The sequence below is a fragment of the Molossus molossus genome, unplaced genomic scaffold, assembly GCF_014108415.1.
Source record: "Molossus molossus isolate mMolMol1 unplaced genomic scaffold, mMolMol1.p scaffold_m16_p_20, whole genome shotgun sequence".
NCBI classification, from domain to species: Eukaryota; Metazoa; Chordata; class Mammalia; order Chiroptera; family Molossidae; genus Molossus; species Molossus molossus.
In genome coordinates, this window is record NW_023425356.1 from 27269841 (window position 1) to 27295447 (window position 25607).

General features: G+C 49.2%; 1 protein-coding gene across 1 annotated transcript in view; it reads left to right on the forward strand.

Moving 5' to 3' along the window:
- The first annotated feature begins 11853 nt into the window (after positions 1 to 11853).
- KIRREL1 (kirre like nephrin family adhesion molecule 1) overlaps positions 11854 to 25607 on the forward strand; it is a 101392-nt gene continuing 87638 nt past the window's right edge. The window contains exon 1 of the mRNA XM_036272784.1: positions 11854 to 11905. Within this exon, the coding sequence (XP_036128677.1) occupies positions 11854 to 11905 (52 nt within the window). The remainder of the gene's footprint in view (positions 11906 to 25607) is intronic.

A 25607-nucleotide genomic window follows, 5' to 3' on the forward strand; every position in this document is an offset into this window, starting at 1 on the left:
TCTCTACTATCTGACATGGGAGGAGGTGGGATAGAGGGGAAATCCTGATGAAAGAAACAACAGTCTTCATCAATTGTGCTTACAATATCTTACTCTCGCATCTCTTTTGCAGAACCACTGTGAATATACTGGCAGGGTGCCACCCAGGGCCTTAGAAGGGCTCTTAGCAACTGCGCTTCCTTAACTTCACGGTTAAGTCTATCTCTGGTTGTGGACTCTTGGGCTAGGTATAATTTCAGAGGCTTTAGGAGGTCATTCTAAGTATAAAGGTGTCTGTAATTGCATTGTTAATAATTTGTTCCTTTTGTTAAAGCATTGCTCCATTGCTAGCTCTCTTTAAAATACATGGGCAGGGCCCTGGCCAGTTTGGCTCAGCGTAGAGCCTTGGCCCGTGGATCGACAAATCCCAGGTTCGATTCCAGTCAAGTGCACGTACCTCAGTTGTGGTTCGTCCCCTGTCCTGGTCGGGGTTGTGTGGGAGGCAACCAATCATTGTCAATGTTTAGAAAAATATCCTCAAGTGAGAATTAAAAATAAAATAAAATATACAGGAGATGGAATCCTTCTCATTTTCACATAAACTCAGATGGGTTGTGGAATAAAGATTCAAAAAAGGGAGACCTATCACAAAAGGCAAACTTCCTTCAATTCACACTTTGCCTGGGGAATAGATGTGCTGGGTTCTTTAGCCAATGTTGGGGTGGCATGTGGCCTATGTGGGAAGGTGGGGGGCGGGGGCCTATAGTATTACAGCATCATTTTTAGTCAATTTTCAATTCTGAGAAATAATAGAGAGATAAGAATTATTCATATCAATAGCAATTTTTCAACAAAAGTCACTTGGGAAATATTTTGGATTTTATTCAGTGCTTTAAACCACACATATTGGTTTGGAGAGGAGCCGGGTGGGGTCCGCAGAGGGAGAAAAACCAACCAACCAACCAACAAACCCCACGCACTGGTGACTTGGCTGGGGTTGAATTGGAAAGACAAATAATTTTATTGATTGACTCCGGCTTGCTTCCCCCACCACCATCTGCCCCCATTTCCCAACCTCTGCTTGCAGGAGACCATGACTCAGGTCCCAGTCGAGCTGAACCGCACCAACCGTCTACCCCCACCAACCTTGGGGTAAGCATGTGATGGTTTGTTTGTGAGAAGGAGACTCTCAATCCACCTTTGCTGCTCTTTCCATTTAAACTAAATAGAGGTGGCAGTAAATCACCCAGGAAGGTCCAGAAGCAGAGGAGGGGAGAACGGGAAGGAGAGCCAGCATGGATTGTGAGGAGTGGGCAACTGCCAGGTGAGTAGATCTCACAGTCTTCCTGCTGGCTCTGAGCTTTCTTTTCTTTTTTTTTTATTCCTCACCAGAGGATACTTTTTTATTTATTATCAAATAGAGTGGGAGGGAGGGAGGGAGAGAGAGAGAGAGACAGAGAGAAACAGAGAGAAACATCGATGTGATAGAGCCACATTGACTGGTTGCCTCCCGCATGACCTGACCAGGGCCGGGGACGAACTGCAACCGAGGTACATGCCCTTGACCGGAATTGAACCCGCAACTCATTGGTCCGAGGGCCAACGCTCTAACCGCTGAACCAAACCAGCCAGGGCGCGCTGAGATTTCTTTTCCCACGTAAATGAGACAAGAGAGGGCAAGGCCCATAGAACACAGACAGAAGCCTGGTGCTTCTTCTTTCGTAGCAGTGATTCTCTGATAAACCTCCTCAGGAAACTCTACTTTGATAACCACAGCACCTAAGTGATACACACTGGAGCCAGCTGTGAAGACAGGCTATCTATCGGCTGGCTGTGTGCAGTGCCTTTGACAAGAGATGCAAATCCCAGAATATTAGATGGAAACCAGGCCATAGAACACACAAGCCCAAGGTCTCCAGGAATAGAAGAAACATGGTCGAGTTTGACATACTAGGTAAGAATCCTATAGTCACATTTACTTGCAGTGTGCCTTTGGGCAAACTACTTAATGCCTCTCTGCTTCAATTTCCCTTCACAGAAGCGGAGATGTTGACCCCCACCTTGTCTTGTGAAGATGGAAAATAATGCCAGGATGGTTTCCAGCTGTGCTGGACATGTGTAGATGCTCAAGGAAGAAGAGTTCACAGAAGGGACAGATATTTGATTGAAGAAAACACTCACTAATCTTCTTCCATGTGGCAGGTCCGGAGCAGACCCAGAGGGAGGAACTAATGTGTGGGAAAGGTGCTCTCAGTTTGAGAAGCAGACAAGACACATCTGTGCACATGCCTGTAAGTAAACAGGTGGCCTCAGGAGTGGAGAGTGGAGAGTTGGTGGCAAAGGTGCATCATCTCATTAGGCAGTTTAGTGAAAATGTTGCATCTGACCTGGGCCTTGAATGAGGAGGTTTGACTGGAGATTTATGGTAAAAACAAAGCAAAAAACATCGCATGGAGGGAAAAGCACGAGCAAAGGGACAAGGGAATAAACACCCAGGGTCTATTTGTGGAAAGACTAATAGGCTGGAGATAAGGGACCATGTGGTATATGTGAATAAAGCTGGAATGCAATGAAGCTGTCCCTGAAGCCCAAAGGTAACTTAAGGCCAGAGAGTAAACAACTTTCTCTGGATGTCTTCAATGCCCGGCTTAAGTGTTCCTAATGCACTAGGAGATGGGGAACTACAGCAGGTTTCTAATGGAGATTTGTGGAGAGAAAACTTCCTTCTTCAGAGCATCCGAGTAGGGGCCTGGCCCTGTCATTCTGTTTCATCAGAAGAAGAGGGGATGTGGCCACCATCAAACAGAGGAATGAGGGGGGCTGGCAGGCAGCAATAAGTACTAGTGAGTTACACCATTATAAATACACTTTAGGGCCATGTGACTTGGCCATACATCATCACACTGTGCTCAGGTGATGTCACCTGAAGCTGGGCTATATTTATAGCTTTGTTCACTGTTCTTTGGGATTGTGTGGTTTTTTTTTTTGCACATTTGGGGTAATAAATATCTCCCCCCACACACAATCATGCCATTTCTGCTCTTCTTCCCGTGCCTTGGAAAGATGATTTTTTGGAACTTACCAAATGACTATGAGTGGGGAAGCTCCTCTTGTAGTTTAATTGCTAGCCCACTGACTCTGTAAAATGGAATTCAACCTCCTTTCTGCTACAGGAAACTATTAGTAGAATTCAGAATAGAGAAAATCTCTCTTTTTTTTCAGTCTTAAGTTGCTACTGTATGCCAGGCACTGGCGTGACAGCACAGACCAGTACTGCCACAGTCTCCAGTTGTATAGGGCTTACCATTCGACAGGGGAAACAGACACCAGACACCGAACACCTAATTACAAGTGTGATTAATGTTGCCAGCAGAATAGAGAGTGCTTGAGGGCACGAACAAGGTGAGCTAACCTGTTTGGAGGAATTAGAGAGGCTTCCATAAAGAAGTGACCATTCAGTGTGAGGTCTGAGGATCACTAGGACTTAGCCTAGGGTGGAGGTGGGGCCCATGGGTGCAAGAGAACATTGCAGGCAAGGGAATAGCAATGGGGGGCTCCAATAATAATAATGAGAGGTATATGGCCAGTTCCAAAAACTCAGAGAAGCCTATAGAGCTGGAGTATGAGGGGCAAAAGGGATAGTGGGAAGCACTGAGGCTGGGAGGCAAGACACCTTCAACCCAGTGAATTTTGAGTTAGGGAGTGAGGTGGTCAAATTTGGGGCTGCAATCAACAGAACAGAGGAAGAGACATGAGCAGATACCCATAGGCTATTGCTGGTGGTCACGGCAGGAGAGGACATAGGATGTAGACAGTGGAGATGAAAGGATGTAGACCACTACCTTGGAAGCAAAGACCAACGGGAACTGGAGACTGAGTGGGTGTGAGTGGGGAAGAAGAGAGAGCAGTCAAGTACAGACTGGCTGGTCTCCGGTTTGAGCAACAGAGTGGAGGCTAGTGCCATTTTTTTTTTTCCCCAACCACATTATTAAGGTCTGATTGACCAACAAAAAGCTGTACATATTTAATGCATACAAATTGATGAGTTTGGAGATAAGCATACATCCATGAAATAAACCCTCAGCACAATCTATGCCACAAATGTATCCATCACCTCAAAGTTTTCTCCTGCCCCTTTATTATTATTTTATTTTGTGATAAGAACACTTAACATAAGACCTACTCTCTGCATATTTTTAAGTATACAATACAGAATTGTTAACTATAGGTACTATGTATACTGTACAGTAGATCTCTAGGACACACTCATCTTGTATAACTGAAACTTTGAATTTTTTTTTATTAATACCACCTCCTTTCCCCTTCCCCTTCTCCCACCCCCTGGAAACCATCATCCTACTCCCTGGAGGTACCATACTTGAAGGAGACCACTGAAGGAGTAGATAGGTTTTTATATATTTTTCCCCCCTTGGGGGCAACTTTGTCCCCTGAATTTGCTCTCCCCTGGGTCTATTTGCAAAGCCTCAATTTGAGCTCTAATTCCTCTCTCTCTAAAATCAATAAAGGAAAAAAAAATGGCCATTTTTCTATCTTTGTACCTTCTAACTCAGTTGTAATGATCTGTTGGTCTGTCCCACTAGACTATGGACTCCTGGAGAATAAGGGGGTGTGCTTCATTCATCTCTGTATTCCAAGTGCTTAGCCTAGTGCCTGGCACAGAGTAAGCTTTTAATCTGTGTTTGTAAAATGAATGGTCAAATAAACTAATTAATTAATTAATTAATCATAACCCAACTCCTTAGCAAGCCTCTGTTGGGGTTATAAGGGTTTGAGTGACATTGCTAAGAATTACACTCTACATTAACAGCTCCTCTTATAATGAGGGTCAAATAGGCCTAACCCTTGTATTCATATGCACCTTATTCATCATCACTCTTAATCCTACCATGAAGTTTAGTGACTTTAAAAAAAATTTTTTTTCTTTATTGATTTTTTTAGAGGGAGGAAGGGAGAAGGAAAGAGAGATAGAAACATCAATGAGAGAGAACATTGACTGGTCACCTCCTGCATGCCCCCCACTGGGGATCGGGCCCACAACCTGGGCATGTGCCCTGACAGGGAATTGAATCGGCAACCTCTTGGTGCATGGATTGACTGAGCCACACCGGCCTGGCAGTTTAGTGACTTTAATACAACTTTAGGCCATAATCTTAGCTGGCAACTTAATCTCATCTGTAGCTTGGATGCAAACATAAACCATAACCCTGTAAGTTAGTCTTAATACAAATGATGGAGTCTAATGACAGATGTTTCTAGGTCTTTGAGGAAGCACTGGGGAATGCTAAGATCGGAAGACTGTGTCCTTGGGAGTAGGATCCAGGGAAACTAAAACCAAGGGCCAAAGGGAAATAAGAGACCCCCTCTTCTCTTTAGCACCCTCACCTCTGCTCACTTGATTCTCTGATTTTCTGATACCTGCAGGAGACCAGAGCAATGTAATGGTCAGATATGTCTGGACACAAGAGGGCCTTGGCTGATAAAAGCATTTGGAACAAGCTTGGGGCGCAGGAGTGGGGAAGTTGGAGTTAGTGCAATATGGCAAATCCTGATCTAAGAGGCAAGAAGCCTGGGTCTGCTCCCAGTCCTTTCTGACTCTAACTTGCTTTGTGACCTTTGACAGATCATTTCACCACCTCGAGGGTGAATGGACTTCACGTTGTCAGAGGGCTTATCTACTTCCAAAGTTTGATGTTTGAGTCATTAGTTCACATTACTTTCTCCATTTTTTCTGAATTAAGTGTATTCTTCATTCTCCCCTCCTCCACACACCCACTCCCCACCTCAGTGGCCCTGCCCAGGGCCCCTGAACTTTAACCCTCCTCTCTCTCTCTGAGCTGGCCTCTTCAACTGGGCTGCTCCTCTGAAGCAGGACTCTTCCAATTCCTGTGAGCTTAGGCAATAAAATCCTCATTAAACCTAATAAAAGATAACTGGTCCATTTAGCACAAATTGTCTACCAAGTTGCAGCTAGGAGGCAGAAATTGCTTTTGTCTGGAAAGGCTGAAAATGGATGTAAGAAATGGATACGGTTGCTCACAGGCCAGGCCGGCTCATGTAACACACTCTGAAAGCCTGTCTTGGGCAAGGTCATCTTTTCTAGGCCTGTGCCTCAGAGAAGCCTCAACTTATCCAAATCTCGACCTAATATTTTGGACACTCCTGTTCGTAGACAGTCCCATCTAAGGTCTAGTCTTAGTCATTCTGCTTCCATTGCAGCACTGATCCCTCAGATATCCTCTGACACCCATGCCCCATCAAGGAGCCTAACCTCCTTGGTCCACCTTCCCCTAAGGGACCACTAAGGAGTGGTCAGGGTGCTTCAACTGCTACTACTTTTTTCCTGCCCCCATCCCCTCCCCTTGCAGTGCAGAGCTGAGTCTCTCCCCATTGCCATTAAGGCTGTCCTGTCTCTGGTCTTATTCTTATACATCTCAAAAACTGGGCCTCGCAAGGAAAAAGAAAAAATGGATTGGTATACAGCAGGAGAGCCCAAGGTCTAAGCTCTGGGAGGACTTGGTGCTACCATCTAGGCTTTAAGACACAAAAGTGGAGCCCTGGCTGGTTGAGCTCAGCGGTTAGAGCGTCGCCCTCCAGGCCCCAGAATCCCAGGTTCGGTTCCTGCTGAGGGCACGTAGCTCAGTTGCAGTTTGCCCTGACCTCAGTTGGGGTCGTGTGGGTGGCAACCAGTTGATGTGTCTCTCTCACATCGGTGTTTCTCTCTCTCTCTTCCTCCCTCTCTCCCTCCCACTCTATCTGACGATAAATGCAAAAACATGTCCTCGGATGAGGATAAAAAAAAAAAAAAAAAAAAGAATAAGACACAAGAGTGGAAAAGAAATGTGAGAAAGCTTCTTTGCTGGGAACTTCCGAAAAGGGGCGCATCTCTCACTGCTCTGGTCCCAGTCTCTGCAGCACGGAGAGAGACATGGTGACCTCTGGCAGTCCCTCACCCTTGGGGACTCAGGGCTTCTGTTTTGGTCAGGATTATTTTCCAGGCTGAAAATCAGTATCTTGGCCTTTTCCTGGTAAGAAGCAGAAATGTAATTTTCTGCCCTCTCTAGGGGGAAATAGGACAATTTATAGAACCGTTCTGCTGTTTTTAGCCCTCATTGAGACAAATAATTCATGTCCATCTCTCAGGGTGGCTTCTCCTGCTGATGGTCATAAATTGCCTAACTGCTTACTCTCTGACCTCTTGACCTTTTTGCTTTTTTGTTCAAAAAATATTATTAATATTTCTCTTAACTCCATATATAACCTCTGGCTGCTTCTCTCCTTTTGTCGGAGTGAAGTAGCATCCTTAGGGATTACTCCCTCTGCCTCCAGGTCTGTATGCTTCTGTCTGGGCAGGGCCCTGTCCAGGGGGGTGAAGATGAAGTCCGCAAGAGGAAGATCTGGGAGGCCCCAGCTTTGGGGAGATCCCAGACCGAGAGTAATCACAGCCATCATCTGCTACTTCCACCGCACCCAACCTTGTTCTAGGAGCAGTATAAACATTGACCCACTTAATCTTCACGACCACTACATAAAGTAAGAACTACTATCATCCCTCTTTTCAGAGGAAATAACCAAAGACTAGAGAGGTTAGGTAAATAAACTGCCCAAGGTCACACAGAAAGTAAGGGGCAGAAGCTGGATTAGAATCCCCTCAGGCTGGTTTCAGGGCCCATGTACTTGGCAATCACCCTGCTGCCTCTCTGATGGGGAGGGAGTACCCAGATTCTTCCCTGCCCTCAGGGAGCTCCAGACTGAGGGAGTATAGCCCTGGTCCCCAAGGAGCCCCAAGTTTGAAAGGGGAGGCAGATATCCTCTCCTGGGGAAGTATGTCTAGTCTGATAGCAGACTTTGCATTTGGGAGCATCTGTATAGCTCAGCCCCAGGATGCTCCCAGTTTGACGAGAGTTATGTGATCAGACTCCAGCAGATCCGGCTAATCCAATTAGACAGAATTGTGAACATTGGTGTGAGAAAGACGAGAATAAAGCAAATTTTGAAGGAGCTTCATTGGAGTTCTCCCTTGAGGGAGGGGAGGGGTTGCAGGATTGGCAATAAGCAGAACTGCTGGTGGAAGGAAGAGGGCAAGCCCCCTGTGGTGTGCAAACAATGCCTAGAAAGCAGGGATTTTCTTAGCTCAGTGATTCTCCACCCTGGCCACCCATTAGAATTACCTAGGAGTGGGGGGTTAAAAATAGTCATGCTTGGTGCTTCACTCTAGAACAATTAATCTTTGGGAGTGATGCCAAGGCACTGGTGTTTTAAAGCCTATCAGGAGATTCTAATACACAGCTGGTATTGAGGACCACTAGCTGGAGTTAGGGTCTTAAGCTCCGGGAACTGGTATTTGAGTGGCTTATGTAAAGGACATTCTGGAGAAGTGTGTTGGCTGTTTTCAATCAGTGGTTTACTATTGGATTCAACACCAACAGGAATCCCCAATTTGGGTGCAGTGAAGAAGGAAACCATATTCCGTACCAAACAGCTCAATTGTGACCCAGCACAGCCGTGAAAACAGCATGGCTGTGAGGCACCCCAGGGCCAGGCCCCTCTCCAGCTAGACAGCTCTACCCTGGGCTAGCCTGCCTTGTACTGCACTGGTCTGCTTCAGCCAGGGAAATACACAAGGTTCAGTCTTGGATGGAAATGGAAAGTATTCTCCCACAGCCACAGGGGAGCTGACTTATATAGACAGAAGTCTCCACCCCTCTTCCCTGATTGGTCTGCCCTCATGCAAATGAAGACTCAACTGCTCACAGTTTGATTGGTCCAAAAGTTACTGTCCTGATTGGTCAGAATAGAGCTTCTCTGGTTGGTAGGAGCTGTGCAGCTATTGTTTGAAATAGGATTCCAGGAACTCCCTTATAAGGACTGGCTCAAATGGCAGAAGCAGTGCAGGTAGGCAGTTCTGTGCAGAGGCAGGTAGTGCAGTGTAGGCTTCTCTCTGAAGTGTAGATTGAGTGAGAGGTCCTGGTGTAGAAAAGGCTGCTGGACAGTTTTTGAAAATTTGAGTCCAGTTAGCCACCAGAAGCTCTTCTTAATAGTTGTCTTTTTTCTCAGGGCTCACACTATGAACTGAGCTGCTAAGGATTTGAGATTAAAGTGAGGATGGACAGAAAGTTAAGGGACTGGGAGAGAGAGGTGAGATTACTGCTTTGGCTGCAAAGGATCTGGAGAAATTTAGTTCCTCTGTTGCTAGGGTTTGGAGGCAAGGAAAAAAAAAAGCCTAAGAAGCAAAAGCTCTGATCACCTAGTCCCTCCTTACACTGAGAATAACCATCAAACCCGAAGCTGGAAAGTGGGAAGGAAGTAACGTTTGGGCAGATACCTGAAGGAATTGGGGTATCTAAGAATATTCTTTTAGCTTCTGAACTTTTTCTTACATTTTCCTTAATCACTATCACCATGGGCCTCCCTTTCATGAACCTTCATGTAGAGTGAAAAGAAGAAAAGACTGTCTTACCCTGACCGGTTTGGCTCAGCAGTTTGAGCATCTGCCTGTGGACCAAAGGGTCACAGGTTTGATTCTCAGTGAAGGGCAGGTTTGACCCCAGGTTCAACCCCTGGCTCCGGTCGAGTCGGTCGAGTCATACAGGAGGCAACTAATTAATGTGTATCTCTCACACTGATGTCTCTCTCTCTCCCCCCCTCCCTCTCTTTCACTCTATCTAAAAATTAATGGGAAAATATCCTGAGGTGAGGATCAACAACAACAACAACAACACAAAACAAAAAAACAGAAAAGACTGTTTCACTGATACTCCACTACCTCAGGGCCTTTGCACTTGCTGTTACCACCTACCTGCTACATTCTCCCCTCAGAAGCCTGAATCCATGAATCCCCAATTCCTTCAGATATCTGCTCAAATGTTACTTTAGCAGAACAACTTTCTGTGACTACCTGTAAGAGAAATTTCTCCCTCCCTCCCACTTCATATTCATTTGTCATTCTTTATTTATTTGTCTCATGGCTTTTACTATAATGTGATATATTTTATATTTTTCTACTGTGTCTTCATCTACAGAATGAAACATTATGAGGGAAGGACTTTCTCAATATTTTTTTTTATTGTTATATCTCCAAGGCCTAGAATTGTGACTGAAACATAAGCAGGCACATATTTGTGGGCTGCATGATAAGTAAATGAAAATCACTTAAGGATATGCATATTGGTGTGTGACTGTATGTATTTGTGATTATATTCCTATTTCTTTGGGCCAGGTATGGCTCTATATTTTTAAACTCTGTGCTTGACCGTGCATATGCGTTTTTGAACATATGACAGATTCTCTGGGTCTGCGCATCATATGCTTCTGAATATGAGCTTGTGTGTTTTTCTGCCTGTGTTTCTGTATCCTCCAGTTGTGTGTGGATGTGCCTGGACCATTCATCCTTAGAAGAGGAGTGTGGCCGCCTCACTCCAGCAGAGGGCATCATAGAGCCACGCGCGGCCTCGCGGGCCAAAATGGAGTAATCTTGGCGGGTAGTGTTAGGGACCCAGGAGACCTAGAATCTGCGAGGAAACAAGTGGAGGCCTCTCTAAACCAACAGAGTACTGCAAAGTTGTGCAATTCCTGTCCCCCTCCCCCGCCCCCAACTCACATCCTAGGACCCAGACGTCCTGGCATCCCCAGCAGCCCTGTGAGCAGAAGCGTCTGGTCAGGCGTTAGAAGAGGAGCTGGTTGCCAAGCTGGGCTCCTAAGGAGGAGACTCTCTCTTCCCAGTACCTAGATCCCAAGCACAGAGGATTCCTACTCAGAGATCCTCCTGTGGCTGCCCCCTCTTGGCCCTGCAAAGCTGCAGCTGGCTACTTTTCCTCTTTCTGGTTGGGTAAATGCCTTGGATGAAGGAAGGAGTCAACGGCACCTCTCCCCCCAGCAAGGGCTAGCGGAGGACTCCAAACCAACACTCAGCCGGGCTTCGCTGTGTGCTGGGGGAGACGTCCTCTCTGGGGCTCCAGGCGGACCCAGGAAGCAGCTTCTGCAGCTCTGGGGAGATGAATGGATCCTCCTCAATCATTCATTAGTGAATTCAAAATTCCCAGTTTGGGAAACCTAGGGGTTAGATTCTGTGGGTGGGATTAACAAGGAAAACAAAACACAAGAAAGGGATTTTATGCTTTTTGACTCCATGAACCACCTTCTGCCCAACCCTCCTCTCCCCCCCACACTAACACACACCCAAACACACAGATGCACTCACACACTCTTCCCAACATCACGGTCCTCCACTGGACTAGAGGCTTGTCCTTAGTCCATGCCCCGCCTCCCTAATCCCCTGCCCAGTTCAGTAGCCCGGGACCGAGACTGGGAATATAAATGGGAGGGAGGCACGGGTGGGCAAGTGTCCAGTCGTCCCCGTCCCGGAGCCTGCGATTGTCACGCTCGTTACCCCCTTTGCCTTCGAGCCCCTTCTCTCTGCTCTCTTTCCATCTACGTTCCACCGAGGGGTGTGAGTGTGCTCGCGTGGGGCGGGGGAGGAGGAGCAGGCGGGCTGTGGAGGACGAGTAGACGTCAGGGGGAGGGAGGGAGAGAGGGAAAGAGGGGAAGGGTCGGGAAAGGGAGAGCAGAGATGAAAGAGACCCAGAGAGATAAAGCTTGCGACGAGAAATAATAAAGGGGAGAGCGGGAGGAGAGAGAGGGGGCGAGGGAGCGCGGAGAACCGGACCGGGAGGAAAGAGAGATAAAGAGAGCGGAGGGAAGGGAAGTGAGTTTGTGCGCACGAGTGTGTGCGTGTGCGCGTGTGTGCAGGGGCGGGCGCGGGCGGGGGCGGCCCGGGCTCCTCCCCCCAGCCCGCTCCTCTCGCTCCCTCGCCAACTCCGGGCCCAGCCGCGGGCGGGCACACGGCGGGCGGACAGCATGCTGAGCCTCCTCATCTGGATCCTCACTCTCTCGGATACTTTCTCCCAAGGTAAGGGCTGCAGCCCGCCCGGGACTCGGCTCCCACCCCGGAGCTGGGGGGCGCGCCCCCACTGGGGAGTAACGGGGGGCCGGCGGCCCGCGCGGGTCCCCGGGGTCCCGACGCCATGAGGCGAGGGCTGGGTCCCGGCGCGGAGCCCTGGGGGCGCGGGCACGGAGGAGCCGGGGCTGAAGAGAATGAGTTTTCCGCTGATTTGACCAAGTTGCTCCTCCGGTGCGCGAGGGAGCGGAGGAGAAAGAGACCCGAACGCTCGAAGTCTTTTCCTGAGCCTCTGGCAGCCTACCCACCTCTCCACCCTCCGAGGCCGGGAGTCCGGGCGCCCGGTCCTGCCTGCGGGCAGGGCTGGAAAGGGTGCGATTTCGGATTCGGGGGTGGGGTGGGAGGTGCGCGGAAAGCTGGGGACCCCGGCTCGGGAAGGTGTTGCTAAGGGAATCCCCCTACTCCAGCCTAGCCTCTCGGGGGACCGAGTCCGAGCCCCGGCTCCAGACTGCCTGGGGCTGCCCGTTTCGGAGGGAGGGAGGGGTGCCCCAGGGCTCCCGCCCGCTGGAGGCTCGGATGGGGAGTGGAGTCCCAAAGGCAGTTTCAGGCCAGCTGGATGTGGAGGGGGCGCGTTTTGGAGGGGGCAGGTAACACCCCACTTTGGGTCAGGAAAGTGTTGATGTCGTGAGCTTATTTGGAACTGTCAGGGGAGAGGCTGGGAGATGAGGGAGAGGTTGAAAGAAATGAGGTTAGTGGATCCTCATGGGGGGAGGGCGGAGGGAAGGGAAAATAAAGCGCCCGACTCCAGTCAGGACCCAGCAGCCTGTGGGAGTGGACTCTCGCCTTGTGGGTCTGACTCCACAGAAGATTTAATGCTGCTGGGCTAGCCCCCACCCCCAAAATGGAGCTGATGGAAATTGACACACAAACACCAAAAAACAGTCACAGACACCGAAACAGACTACTCGCCTACTGAGGCAGACGTACCCACAAAGCATCCCCCACACTGAGACAGACACATATACACAAAGACCCTGACACATCTGAGGAAGACAGATTCCTCTCCATATTGGCACATGCTTGCACATTCATGTACCCAGACACAACAAAACTCAGAGACACAGTACACGTCTGCAGGCAGGCAATTACAAGGACACAACACACACTCACTCACACTGAAAACCTTCCATAGATACCAGCCCTCCAGCAAACAAAGCAACTTGAACAGACCTTCGTATAGTCAGACACCTATGGAGATGTGCAGACTACAAAATGGAGGAGGTGGTGGTCTCTTTTGGGGTGGGGGGAATCTGAGAAGAGGGAAGTCAGCTTGGCTAGAACACTCAATCATTGTCATGCCCTGCTCTGTTCCCTTCCCTGGTTTGTAAGTATGTGTTTAAAGGTGGACTGTTATTCTGGACCCCTTCTCCTTGGGGGGGCCCCTCCCAAGCTCCAAAAGCTGAGTGGATGGGGGTGGGTCTTGATCAGTCTTTCCCCATCGAGAACCCATGCTCCCCCTTACACACACACACACACACACACACATTCATGGTAGTAGGAATTGGTGCTGGGGGAGAACGGAGGCCTGGTCCTGGGGTTGGCTGGCCAAGCCAGCCACTTGGCAGAAAGTTGGAAAGATGACTTAAGTTCTGATTTTGTTCAGCCAGGTTGCTAGGGAGGAAGAAATGGGGGTGGGGGCAGCTGGGTCAGTATTGGTATGTGTTGGGGGCAAGCTTATCTGCCCCTTTCTCTGCAGCCCTTACATGTCAGCAACATGGATACGAATGAGTTTCAAGAAACAAAGCTGCAGTTAGGAAACAGGAGAGACATGTGGATTGAATCGGGAGAAAAATGGTCAGAGAGAAGTGTGTTGCCTGCCTTTCTGCCTTTGGAAAGGGGGGAGGGGTTAGGGGTTAGCTGAGCTCCTAAGTCCTTGCTTCCAACAGGGGTGAAAGCAAGACCTGATGAAAGTGTGCAAAAGTATTGGGGGTGGGGTGGTGGGGTGGTGGAGGACAGGGGAATGCCAAAGAAAAGAAAGGGAGAAAATAGACCAGAGGGGAGAGGAAATCACTCACTACTGAGTGTTCTGGGAAGCTGAGCAAGGACTGGGGTGAAGGCAGGGACAGAAAGAGTGAGTATCTGGGAAGATGGGGCAGCAGGGAGGCTTTAGGACCTCCTCTTGTTAGCCTCATCTTTAGAAAGAAGGTGCTCTGGCTCAGGGACTGAGGCAGTGAGAGAGGAACCCGGGATTGCCAGGGGGTGGAGGGAGGGTGGTAGGATGTGGGGAGAAGGTAGCAGGAGGAAGCAGTTGAACTGAGGACAGCAGAGAGGAGAGGGAAGGGGAGAGTCAGCCTAGGCGGAGAAATAAGAATCACATTTTAAAGAATGTCAGTGGGCTTCATCAATCTTCATTTTTTCACTAAATAATTTTCTGTATCTTATCTAAATGAAAACCATTATCCTTACCCCTATTTCCATCATGCGTCAGCTCCTCAGACTGATTGTGCTGAAAATTGAAATATTTAATCATTTTCTGGGAGATTTTCTCGCTCCCAGTCTTGAAGAGGAGAAATTGAAAAAGAAAGATTATAGCTAATCAGAGCAATGTGGGATGACAGGCTGGCTTGAGGTGGGAGCTGCCTCCAGAGTGGGGGGTGGGGGTGGGGGGAGGAGAAAAATCTGTCCCTTCCGCTCCCAGAGGTCCCCTGGGCATCCCTGCCACCAACTGGGAGGGGGGTGAGGAGTAAAGGCAAGAGGCCTGAGGCATCCAAAATACATAGTATTCAACTCCCTGAACACAGCTACATTCTGGCAGAGAACATGAATCTGGAAAGAAGAGTAGTTGGGAGCTGAGTCTCCTCTCCCATGCTACACTCAGACATACACATTTCAGATGTCCCACTTCTGCCTGCTTAGCGCAGAGCAGGCTTGAGGGTGAAGAAAAGGCAGGGAGACAGAGGCAGAAGTCAAGTCTTCAGACTTCCCTCCTTGACTTCAATTGGATTCCACATTCCACTCACTGAGATCTAAGGGGAGGGTATAAACTAGGTACTCAGTGCCTGGGGTTACCTCTGGCCACAGCCCTGGATCAGGAGGACAGGGAGGCCTCTAGGCTTTTCCACCTTCTGCATGGTTAGTTGTCTTGCTCTGCCTTGGTTTTCTGGTTGTGTGGGCACCAGGAAAGCTGCCATGTGGGTCCCCTTGACTTGAGAACCAAGTACTCTGATGGAAGCTTCTCTAGGCCCTCTTTATATCTTTGCAGACCAGGTCTTCATTTCTTTATTGCTTTTTCAGTTTCTGACACAGTGCTATGCACATGGTAAGTGTTCTATCAAGTATCCGATTGATTGATTTGATGAGTGCTACAATGTTAGACCGCAGTATTAAATGGTGATGACATCACAGCTCCCTGGTTAACCCCCCAACCCTTGGCCACTTAGTGGTTGTCAGCTTAAACAATGTATGTGCCTTCTCTGTGCATCAGTCTGCTCACCTGTAAAGTGAGGATAGAAATAACACCTCATAGGGTTTCCATGGCAATTAAATATGTGAATCCACGTAAACTGCATGGAACAGTGTGTGGCACAGAGAGAGGTGCTCAGTAATGCTATGGCTCTGTGGCTCAGCATACATGGAAACACCATTGAGTTGTCTGGGCCTCTTTTCTAGTTCTTTTGTTTGATGCTTCTTTTCTGTTTTCTTGCTCTAGCTGCCCAGATTCTTGGTCCTGGGCTCCAGCGCCTCTTCTTGGGTCTCTGGTGGAGAGAACTGGGTTGTGGCAGGCAGACCCAGGAGGGAAACTGACCCAGACTCCACCTGGTTGGAGAACTCAGTCCAGGTCTGGGCATGGGAACTGGGGAGAGAGCCAAGTGGGAGTTCGGCATTCTAGTGAGAAGGAACCAAGGGTCTTGTGAGAAATGAGGAGGGACACTAGCCCCAGGTGGCAATACCACTGGCCTCAGGAGTCTGGAAATAACAGGGATCATTTAGTGAGCCCTGTGCTAACTACTTTATATGCATTATCTAATTTAATCTATACAGTGACCCCCTGAGATCAGCTTTATAATGATCTCCATTTCATGGATGAGAAATTGAGGTTTAGGCAGGTTAAGTGTTTTGCTGGCAGTTGTGGGAACCAGCTGACTCAAAGCCTGCACCCCTCCCTTTTGCCAGGGGTCCCACATGCCGGCAGGAATGGATGATGCTAGGCTAGGACAGAATCCCACAGAGGTGAAGCACTGAGCGGGACCTGGGGGCAATCCCAGGACAGTCAGCTTCCAAAGCAGCCCAGTCCCTGGCAGACAGGGAGGCTGGGTGTTGGAAGGCCTGTTCCACTCGGCTATGGGAGGCCCTGCTCTGGCCTGTGGTGGTGAAAAGTGATCACAGGGCCCTGGCCAGTTTGGCTTAGCGGTTGAGCGTCAGCCTGCGGATCAGAGAGTCCTGGGTTCAGTTCCCTCTAGGGGCACATACCGCCCCCCCCCACACACACACACACAAAGTGATCATAGGAAGTGAGCTCCTTACCAAAGCATCAAAATGACTTTTTATTGAATTCCTACTGTGTGCTTTTCCTATTCCTTTTTCTTTTTAAGGAGTTAATACTAGTCCCATTTTATGGATGAGGAAACAAAAGCTCAGTTTAATTAACCTGCTCAAGGCCACACCTGGGGTGGTAGAGCCAGATTTAAACTCTGTCTCATTAAAAATCCAAACTCAGCCAGGCAACCTCCACTGCGGACAGGGCAGTGTCTCCCATGGAGCAGAGGCTGCTGTGCAGGGCAGAGGCCTTCCTTCCCCCTTCCCTTCAGTGCCAGAGAGGCTTCTCCTGCTGCCTCCCTCCGCGTCTTCCCCTCCACGCAGCCCAGGACACCTCGCCTGCATCCATCTCTGTGCCTCGCTTTGATAATTATGTGTTTTGTACAGTGGAGGTAGAGAGTGGTACATATTGCCCTTGTCTGTCGGAAGAGGGAGGTTTGTCGTAACTCAGACCTCTTTCGAGTTTTTTAACTTTGTAAAGTGCTTTCCTAAATTTTAGCAACTTTTTCGCAGGTACTGGTTTATTTAATAGGCCATCCCAGGATGTAGGCAGATTAGTTATTATTTCTGCATTTGCTAGATGAGGAAACAGACCTAAAGAAGTTAAATGACTTGCTAAGAGGTGGAAGTTGGACTGAAGGGAGGGGCTAGGGGACAAATTCCTTAATTGCTCTAATACCAGTATCTGGGGGCTCTTTCCAGCGGAGGGTGGGGAAATCCTTCTCCACGGCTCCAGAGCAGAAAAAACTGTTCCCTTCTCCATCTATCTGGTCCCTTCCTGGGGTCTCCAGGCCACTTTACTGGGCAGTCTCCTGGAGGATGCCTTGACCTGGAGAGGACTAGAAGTGTGTGGGCGGGTGGTCAGCAGTGAAGGAGAAAGAAAGGGGCAGCCGTGTCCTTGATCCGGAATTGTGAAGCCAAGAAGAGGCAGTCTCAGGAATCAGGAAGGAGAATGGGCTCATTCCAAGTCAGGGAGAAAGTCACTCATGTTTGTGGAGAGACTGCTTTTGTTTTGCATGAGTCAGTGGCTAATTTAATACTGACAATAACCTGTCAAAGGCTGGAATTATCTCCATTTTATAGGTGGACAAAGAGAGACCCAAAGACATTAAGTCCAAAATGATAGAGCTAATAAGTGACAGAGCCAGGACTAGAACCCAAGCAGGGAAGTCGGAGTGGAGCAAAGAGGATGATTCTCGGAAGGAAGCCCGTGAAGACTGGCATGTCCATGTCTTCTACATCACTTCTGCATGCAAGTCTGCAGGCGTAGTCTGTGTCCAGTGTGTATGCCCACACGTGGGTGCATAGATTCACACATGCCCTCACATACATTTGCACACGCAGCTATTTCCCACCCGAACATCTGTGGACAAATACCTCAATCTTGACCCCAGTCCCTCCATTCATGAGAGCACTGCTGTGCACCCTGCCACATTTCTGTGGACCACTTGGCTTCTAGTTATGGCAGCCATCATTACTTTTCAAAGGCATCGCTTTTTTGTCTCATCTTGCATGTTCTGTATCCCCTCTGATAGATGCACACATTGCAGGGTTAAGAAAGTCAGACCCATTGGGTTCCCCATTCTCTGACTCTGCTCCCTTTCCACCCTGAAGCCCAGTTCTTACACCTTCCCACCCCTGATTCACAGACAATGTGCACCTGATGTAGTTCTTAGACCACCTAGGATAAACGCTGCTCTAGCTTGTTTTTTTTTTCTTTTTCCCTCTCATTCTCCCTTCATCAGCTCTCGCCAAGATCCCAGTTTTTCCCTCCTTCCATGGTCTCCCTCTCTCCAGCGACTTTTATTAAGCTCTGTAGTCTGCAGGGGCTGAAGCCTCATTCCTCTCTGCCCTTCTAGGGCCCATTTAACAAAATCGGGATTGTATTGAAACAAATGGGCCTTGCAGCCAGCCAGCCTCCTCAGGATTAAGGGTCTTCAAGCCAGGGGTGGAAATCTTTAACACTCCCTAGCAAATTTTGTTAGTTTCCTGGGAGATAATGCTGTAGCCTGACTCTGGAAAGGTGATGGGAGAATCTCCCAGAAGGCAGTGGGCCTGGGTTTTGAAGCAGGGAAGGGGCAGCAGGACTCTGAGTCTCTGGTGCTCTGTGACCACAGGGCTGGCCACCCCAGGCCAGGTTAGGAATCATAGATTCGTCTTCCCGACTGGGACGTTTGGTGCTTCTCTTCTGTGCCCCTTATTTCCTTCTGAGGCAACATGAAGATGTGTGGGGGAGTAAGGACTTGGTTACTCCATTCAGCAGAAATGTGTTGTGTGCTTATTATGTGCCAGGCTCTGGTATTGCTAAACAAACAAAATACCCCCTGCCCTTACGGGCCTCACTTCCTGATTTAGGTGCCCATTACTGAACTTCGGTAGACCTTAGTTTCATCTTCCATAAAATGGGGAGAATTATTATTATCTTTTTCCAAATCAGCAAATGTATATTACCGTGCATAAAACATATCGGTAGGCTTTATGGGGAACTCTAAAAAATGACATCATATAGTTCCTTCTGCCCGAAAAGCTAAGCTGTGCCTACGCCAAGATGGTTGGTGCCCGGATGCAGTGTACGAGGTCAGAGCTGGAGAGTTCAGGAAGGGCAGTTTGCTGCGGATTGGACAGACCAGGAAAGCTCCATGGAGGAAGGGATCTAAGGATGGACAGGTGTGGGTGTGGCAGGAAAATGGAAAGTATTGCCAGAGTGATTGAACTTCTCTTGCCGTGGTGTGGCTGCCCGGACGTGCAGGGTGCATGGAGGCTGGTGCAGCTGAGGATTTGGATTGGGTAGAAATAAACGGGGTGATCCAGACAGTAGACGGGGGCCAGACCTGCGAAGGCCTTGAAAAACCAGTCCCGAGACTGTCCTGTAAGAAGAGAGCCAGGGGTTGATGAGCAAAGAATGTGTTAAAAACCAGAAGGATTCCCTAACCCATCCCTCCCCCTAAACTCCTCATCTGCTGGAGCTGCTGCAGAGATATTCAACCCCTTCAATTAAAAAAGAAAAGAAAAAAGTGAAGTAGACAGACAATCAGGGTGTGAGCAGAAAACCTCAGAGAAATATCAGTTCCTCCTGGGGAAGTTTCAGATCTGTGACCTGAGTTGAGGAGGCTTTGGAATGATGAGAAAATCTCTTTTGCTCTGAGAAATCCTCAGGTATAGATAAAGATGCCTGGAGGCAGAGTTCAGTGGAGATAACCTAGAGGAGAGCCCTGCAGCCTGGTAGATACCTGAGGTCTTTGTCATTTGCTCCCTGGAGACTAGGCTAGATCTGCACTTTAGTCAAAGGGCCAGTCCCTGCAGGGTCAGGCCTGGGCTGTTTCCTCTGGTCACTGGCCATAGGTGTCTGTTCATTTGCCGAGTTGAGACTAGAGACTTAAAACCTCTGCAAGGAAGTGAACTCTGGTTTTTCAAATGGAAACCTTTGAAGAGGGTTCCTGCCGAGGGTAAAAAGCCTGTGCTCAACTAAGAAAGTGTTTCCTTCCTTCCTTCCTCTTCTCTTCCTTCTTCTCTTCTCTTCTCTTCTCTTCTCTTCTCTTCTCTTCTCTTCTCTTCTCTTCTCTTCTCTTCTCTTCTCTTCTCTTCTCTCTTCTCTTCTCTTCCTTTCTTTCTTTCTTTCTTTTCTTTCTTTCTTTCTTTTCTTTCTTTTCTTTTCTTTCTTTTTTTTATGTCTGGGCCTGGCACTCACCTAGGCACCAGGATAAAAAGGTAAGTGAATTTAGTCCCTTCCCGTGAGCACTCTCAGTTGGGTGTGGGAGATGGATGCATAAACACATATTGGCAATGCTGTAAGATAAAGGCTGAGAGAGAGTATGTGAAAAATGCTGAAGTCTGACTGTCCAGGACAGAGGGAGAGGAGGAGAGGAGTGGAGGAGGGAGCCAGGCAGGAGGAGTGGACCTGCACAGAAGCGAGACTCTGGGGCTGAGGCTGGAGCCTCTGGACAATCCCTGCTTGTGCCCTGCTCGGGATGGAAGGAGTGGAGAAATCGGAAGACGTGGTTTCTCCCAAGGATTATGATTTCCAGGAACAAAGGCAGTTTATATAAAGCACGCTTTCGAAATCTCCCACCTCTTGTGTCCAGCTGTTCTCCCCACCCCCACCCTGTCTCCACTCCCACTCAACTGAGTTAATTTCTAATTAACGTTTTCCTTATAATCAGTTTAGCTGAGTTTCTTCTCTCTCCTCCTTCCTGAAGTTTCCCCATATCAGCCTTGGGGCCCTGCTTGCTTCATTACCCAATGTTGTGAAGACATGAGGTGCTTTTAACTGCTTCTTCCCATTATTTCCCAGCTGGGAGATTATTAAAGGCAAGGGACTGAGATGGGTAGATGGGGGCAGAGAGAGAGAGAGGCAATGGGAAGGGAGAAGGTATATTCAAAGGAGCAGAAAGCCAGGGATAAGCAAGCTGGGGGGGGGGGGGGTGAAGCCCCGAGAGGGTAGGGTGTCTTCATCTTGATTCCCTAGTCATCCAGAAGGACTTTCCTCTGGACAGCAGGACTCCTGGGGTCTAATCCCAAACCCTCAGCATGTGACTTGCTGCTCTATGCCTCACTCCCAGCCTCCGTGGAAACCTCCAGCTTGACCTCACTGTGGGATGGGGTGGGGGGACCCATGTCTTTGCCTACCTCTCCCACACACATGCTGGTTGGGGCTGCCAGGCCAAGTGCTGTCTACTCTTCAGCTCTACCCCCAAGTCAGCGACTATGTGGATGATGTTTGATCCTACACTGATAATGTATCTGTCACTAGTACACACATCTGGGAAGGCTCCCCTTGCCAGGCAGTGGGTGAAGTGAGAATCTAAACTCATTTTAATGTCAGTTTGAGCTGGATATAATTAGGAAAATCTGGCTTTGGAAAAGAGGAAGGAAGGAAGGAAGGAAGGAAGGAAGGAAGGAAGGAAGGAAGGAAGGAAGGAAGGAAGGAAGGAAGGAAAAGAAATTAAATGCACTGCAATCATGACCAAATCACTTAGCTGGATCCTCAGTTTCCTCATCTATAAAATGGAGGCAGTAATACCTACCCCAGAGAGTTGCTGTGAGGACTGAAGGAAGGAATCTATATTAAGAAACTACCTGTAACACAATAGATACTCAGTAAGTCATAGTTATTAATTTTGCATAGTGCCTTTTTTTTTCACAGCTCAAAGTCCAAAGTAGATCTGAGGTAGGCAGACAATAGGACAGTGAAGAACAAATAATAGTCCCAATACAGATAAGCCTCTGCTAACTGTCTCAAGGGAAGTGACCGGTGATGTGTTATCCCTGAATTTAAGGTCTCTGGCATGCAGAGCTCTGAGACGGCAGCACAGTATAATGGAAAGCACCTTTGTGTAGAATTGGGTCTGAGTCCTGGCTCGGCAGATTGAGTGGCCTCTTCACCTTTGTGAGCCTTCATTTCCTCACTTGTGAAATGGAGTGACAGCAACCACTTACCTCTACCTTCAGTCCTGGGAAAGCAGTCCTAGGCTGTGCACAGTAAGCATGACCATCATTTTAGCCCTCTCTCTCCAGAAGGTTTCAACCCACTGTGTTAGAACAGTGAGTCTCCAACTTCAACCTGCTTATGAGACACCCGGGGATCTTGTTCACACGCAGAGTCTGAATCAGGAGGCCAGTGGAGTTTCTGCATTGGCACTGAAATCCCACAGGATGCGGATGCTGCTGGTCCTGGGACCATGCTTTGAAATGTTAGAGGATGCTTTCCTCTAGGGAAATAGATCTTTCACGTTTTAATGAGGAGCAAGAACGGATAGGATTCATTTAACAGAATTCACTTTTCAGGAGCTTAGTTGTATAACGGAGCTGAGGTGGGTCATTGCTTCAGGAGCATCTGTATGTTTGGAGGACAGGAACAGGTACTGCCTGCCAGTGTGCCCATCTCTGACCCCAAGATTGACCTGCCCGGCCTCCTCCCTGCTGCCTCACAAGCTCTCGGCCTCCTCCAACCACTGCACCAACTGTGCGTTCATGCCAATAGCTGACAACTGTGAAGTTGAACAGCAACCAGCCAGTATGTTGGTAGAAACTCCTCCATGCCTGAGCTAGTTGGTCATTTACACTCGAATTTTTTTTTTTTTTAATGGAAAATGTCCTCATAATCTAGCTCTCAATTTGGTATAGATTTGGGGGAAGACATTTTTCACAGGGCTGCTAGCCAGGGCTTTGGCTTGAAATTTGGGTCATGAGGAAATTGTGTGATTTGGGAAGGAAGGTGGTTCGTAGGCTTACCTGGAAGCATGATTTGGGGGGAACAATGAAGGACTACTCTGGACAGGTCAGTTTCTCACACTCATAGAGTTAATGGTTGTCCAGCCAATGTGATGAGCTAACGCACTCTGTCCCTCCCTTCTCTGTCTGTGTGCAGAGCTCCAGGCTGTTGAGAAGATTCACAGGCCAGGAAACAAAGGGGACTTCAACCTTCAGAATTCTGATTCAGTAGGGGAAGCTTGCTCCTTACATCTAGGGATTCTGTCCACTAGGGGAAACAGGGTCTCCCATTAATTGTCCTTCATCCTCTCCTGGCCCCCAGAAAACAGACACACATTCCTCGATCTGCAAGTGCAAATGTGGCCTTATGCAAAACTCCTGAGAGCTTTCAGAGTAAATCAAGAAGTCGGTGGGATCAATCAGTTTAGGCTTCCTAAGACCTAGAAACGGGTCAGGAATAAAAATGGAGAGATGATTCTTTAAGAATCTCAGCATCTTTGGACACTCAAAGTATCTCCTTTAGGTAAGACTAATTTGAATCAACCTCGACACATCAGTGTTTGTCCTTTTTCTGAAGAGAAAGCAATTTTATTAGCTCTCTCTGCTCACTTTTATATTTAATAATCCCTGGCAAGCAGGAAGTTCTTTGTGTCCTTCTCCTGCATGAAACACACACACACACACACACACACACACCCACACACACACACCCTATCTTACTGGGGACTAACTGAGTAAGTCCCTGGTATACTCAATGTCTGGATAAATATTTCCCCCAGTAGATTCATTTTCTCTCACTTCAAGGCAAAGTTCCTTATGATAGAGAAGCAAACCCAGAAAGGTCATAGCCAAGACTGCCTCTGAGGCTCCAGGTAACCTAGAGCAGTTTAGTTTGTCTCTTCAGAGTCAGATTTGTGTTCCAGCACACCACCACGGCTGTCCTCCCAGCTCCCTGCAGGGCCAGAAGGACAGTGTTCCCCGGAACCTGGCTGAGCCACCACGCCCTTACTTATCTAGTTTCTCCTTCTCAGCCACTCCGAGCAGCTGGGGCCTGGAGGGCTCTGGTGCCCTTCACATCTTCTCTAGCTGATGACCCTCTTCCTCCCTTCACGGGGACTGGGCTGAGAGAGGGCCTGCCATCTGCTGCTGGACCCCGTATCTGTAGAAGAGTGCGACATGGAGGGGAGATGGCAGAAGTAGGCCTGCCCGCAGTCAGGACCTCGTCGAGCTTCAGAGCAGGAATATTTTCCTTTTGGAATCACACAGGAAGGCCCTCAGCCAGCCTTGCCTGGGTGGACTGGGTGGATCCCAAGTGATGTCTGTGTAGGCAGAGTGGAGGGGAGGGGATTTCTGAAATGGGACGTCTGCCTTTGGAGACCTCCTGATCTGATGAAGGAGCGGGGCATCTTCCTGGGGTGCTGGTCGTAGGAGGGAAGTGCAGGCTCTTAGTTCTAAACTCGACCTTCAGGGAAGAGATTTGGTTTCTTCTGTGGGACAGCTAATTATAATAGGGAAGATAGGTTTCCCCGTCTTCCTCAGGGTCTGAACACATTCCAAGATGGGCTGACTGAAGGGGGAAAGGTTCTGGAGCTGGTGGATCCGTTAAGGAAGGTCTTGGGAAAGGCAAGCAGGAACCATGGAGCGGGGTGGGAAGGACAGATAGGGCAGGAGCCATTGAGATAGACGGTAGAAGAGGCCGCCCTGTCGGAGGACTTGGTGGAAGCAGAGGAGGGGCCGGGAAGAGGTCTGGCCAGCTGGGGCTGTGTGAGCACGAGGCTCTGGTTGCTAAGCTTCAGTGTCCTCTTGTCAGGTTGTAGCCCCAGCAGCATTCACATCCAGCTGGCCGTGTGACATACCCGCCACGTGCACAGGCAGGTGTGCACCTCGGGACAGGAATGGCGTTAAAGCAGCTCCTGCTCCTTTGAGGATGAAGCCGAATGCAAATTCCTCCAAAAGAGGAGCTGGAGTGTCTGGGGAGAGAGAGGAACCTGGGTCTCCTGTCCTCCTGGAGAAGATAGTGAGGCCGTTACAACTTGGCTCCCCCGCGGGCCTGCCTGTGGGGCAGCCTGCATGTGCATAGCTGTGGCCCGGGTCCTGGACGCACTGCAGAGGCCTGGCCCCGCACAGTCTGCGGCACGCGCGGGCCGCCGTCCACCAGCAGAGCCACGCGGCCCAGGGCCCCTGGCTGCTCTCTGCCCCGCAGCTGGATGCTCCCCAGGCCCTCTTCCTCCTGCTGCTCGTCTGTCACTTGCAGGAGTGAAATGTGCTCTGCTCCCGAAGCATTTGGTGCTTGATAATTTGTGGATTATAGCTAACTCTCGATAAAGATTCCCCTAATTGCCTGGCTCACCTCAGGTTCCATCATCAAAGCAAAGCCGGGAGCCCCCACCTCACTCTCCTTTTCTTTTTATTATCTCTTAATTAATCACTCTGGCTTTCACACTTAGCAGATAATTACAGTCTCCTGGATACAAAGCTCATTTTCATAACCTCCTGTTCCAAGCTGGCAGGGGGTGCGGAGTGGGGAGGAAGCGGAGGTGGGGGGGTGGCAGAGTAGGAAGAGAAATGCTGAGGGAAGGTGGAGGCAGCGGGCAGTGGGTGGGTGAGACCAAAGGCGGAGAAGAAAGGGACATCTGGGCAGCAGCCAGGGAGACACATGGAGTGGTAAGCAGAACCCTAGTCTGCCCAGCAGGCCCGAGGAGCCTCTGCGAGGGGCAGGGGGGAGGCCACGCTCCTGGCCCCCCAGCACTGGCGCCGCCTGAGCCGCATCGCCAGACCCCTTGGCCTACGGGGTGGGCTTCAGCAGGGGATGGTTCCAAAGTGAAGTTCATTTAACCACGTGCTGGGACATGAGACAGGCTGGGGTGACACGGAAAGGAAGGGCAGGGCCACCATCCAGTTACGACCCAGGGCTTGGCTTGGGAACTTTTCTGTTTTGAGCAGATTGAGACACTCACTCTGGGTCTTA